This window comes from Penaeus monodon, chromosome 22 (genome assembly GCF_015228065.2).
Source record: "Penaeus monodon isolate SGIC_2016 chromosome 22, NSTDA_Pmon_1, whole genome shotgun sequence".
Taxonomy (NCBI): Eukaryota; Metazoa; Arthropoda; class Malacostraca; order Decapoda; family Penaeidae; genus Penaeus; species Penaeus monodon.
The window spans coordinates 7,150,305-7,152,311 of record NC_051407.1 but is presented as its reverse complement, the minus strand read 5'-3'; the positions used below and the strand labels follow the sequence as shown (position 1 = coordinate 7,152,311).

The window sequence follows — 2,007 nt, the reverse complement described above, 5'->3', positions numbered from 1 at the left end:
CTGGAAGTTCGGTATCTGATTTATTCACATTAAGAAAATTTTACAAAAATATATTTCAAGCATTTATAGTAGCAACTGCTTTTCTGTATGAAATACTTGTCAAGGTGTTGTGTACAAACGTGGCAGCGTTAATGCATGTCCATTACCTGAAAGGCTACTGATTCTACCGCTGTTTACTGTGAAATCGCTATCACTTCCGAAACCAGCGCTGTTTCCAAATTGTTACTATTTCCACACCAATGCTGCTTCCGAACCCACTGCTGGCTCCGAAACCACTGCTGCCCCCTAAAGCAATGTTGCTTCCCAAAACATTAATGTTTCCAAGATCACTGACTCCAAAACCACTGCTGCTCCCGACTCCACTGCTGCTTCCAAAGCCACTGCTGCTTCCGAAACCATTGCTGTTTCCAAGATCACCACTGGTTCCCAAATTGGTGATTCCTAAACCACTGCTGATTCCGAAACCATTACTGCTTCAAGACCACCACTGGTTCCAAAACCATTGCTGCTTCCCAAACCACTGATACTTCCGAAACCATTGCTATTTCCCAAACCATTGATACTTCCGAAACCATTGATGCTTCCAAAGCTACTGATACTTCCCAAACCATTGCTGCTTCCGAAGCCATTGCTACTTCCGAAACCATTGCTGCTACCGAAACCACCGTTTACTCCAGCCGCACCGCTACCGAAACCTTCAGAACTCCCAACCACCTGACCACTGCCAGCCGAAGCCGCGTCCAAGGCAGTCTGCAGATCCACTCCACTTGGAAGAGTTGGATTCTCTCCTTCAGCGTAGTTAACGAAGTACACTTCAGGATCGGAAGGTGGTGGTGCTGGAACTTCGATCACCTTTTGGCCTTCTTCAGATTGCTTATTGAGGATGTATACTACATGCTCCTGTTGCGGAGGTGGTACAACGATGGGATCTGGCCCTTGTCCCCCTTCGGGAGTTCGGATGAATAAGAGATTAGTCTCCACGGTTGGTGCAGGGATGAAAGGGGAGGACCCACTGGCGTGGGAGTTCTTGGCACATCATACAAAACACACGACGGTTCACTCTTGGAGTAACGCATCTATCGTCCACATGTAACACTTGTCCGTTGCTGCATCTTCGTGGGAGTAAAGATGGGCCGGAAGGCGAGTCAAATTATAACCCTGCGGCTTGGCGGTGGCACCGGCAATCACAGACAAGATTAGAACCTGAAATTATATACGGAATGAAGTACCCGTTTTGTTTAGCAACCTGTTGATATCTGACCTTTTTTCTCGTTCAGGTTTTAAAACAGTTTAATCGGAATCTATACTCACCAGAAGATTCATCGTGGTGACTAATGCTTTCCGTGAGCGAGCATTTCTTTATATACAGAAACTCACAAGCTACCCATGTCACTCTTACTTACCGAACTTACTACATTCACTTTCACTTCTTCCTTTCATTGGTATTCATTTCATTCATGTAGGATTGGGCGGTAAATTTAGTAAGTTAATGTTGCTATACTTCTCGTTGCGTTTAATATGAAAACCTTTAGTATACTTTTACTTTGATGTTAAAATATTATTGATACGTATTTATACATGGCTGGGAGTCGGTGAATGTTTGACTGAGTGTTTGTGTGCTCTTGTAAATTAATAGAAAAGGAACTCTCTCTCATACACACACGCGCGCGTGCGCGCCGATATGTATATATATGTATTGAGAAAGTGAAAAAAATTTGTTTAAAGATCATTCAACAGCGCATGCTTAGTCCTGATTTTAGTTCTTTTGGGGGGAAGCTTAGCTATTCATATTAATTTTGTAAATGCGTTTATATTGTATCACTTCATCTACGGTCATAATGGTCACTAGATACTACTTAGCAGTTAGAACACATTTTAAAATTTGGCTTACCTTTTTGAAGGCACACCATCACTAAAGGTAATCACTTTGGTTCCAGTATTATTACGGAAAACGTTCTCGTTTGTGTTTTAATCTAGGTGACTGCATCAACGTTATACACTAAAAAT

At 42.7% G+C, this 2,007-nt stretch overlaps 1 protein-coding gene across 1 annotated transcript; it reads right to left on the bottom strand.

The window, feature by feature from the left end:
* Positions 1–441: 441 nt before the first annotated feature.
* Positions 442–1,323, bottom strand: LOC119587257 (ATP-dependent RNA helicase A-like). The gene is made up of 3 exons (XM_037936010.1): positions 1,312–1,323; positions 1,061–1,203; positions 442–1,012 (listed from the first exon to the last, which is right to left on the bottom strand). Exons 1-3 carry the CDS (start codon positions 1,321–1,323, stop codon positions 442–444), a joined length of 726 nt encoding a protein of 241 aa, XP_037791938.1.
* Between the last annotated feature and the right edge of the window lie 684 nt (positions 1,324–2,007).

Bases quoted from the DNA above. Each gene is read 5' to 3' on its own strand.
- LOC119587257 (XM_037936010.1), bottom strand. The intron at 1,013-1,060 runs GTGAACCGTCGT...CTCCCACGCCAG, and splicing joins ATAGATGCGTTACTCCAAGA to TGGGTCCTCCCCTTTCATCC.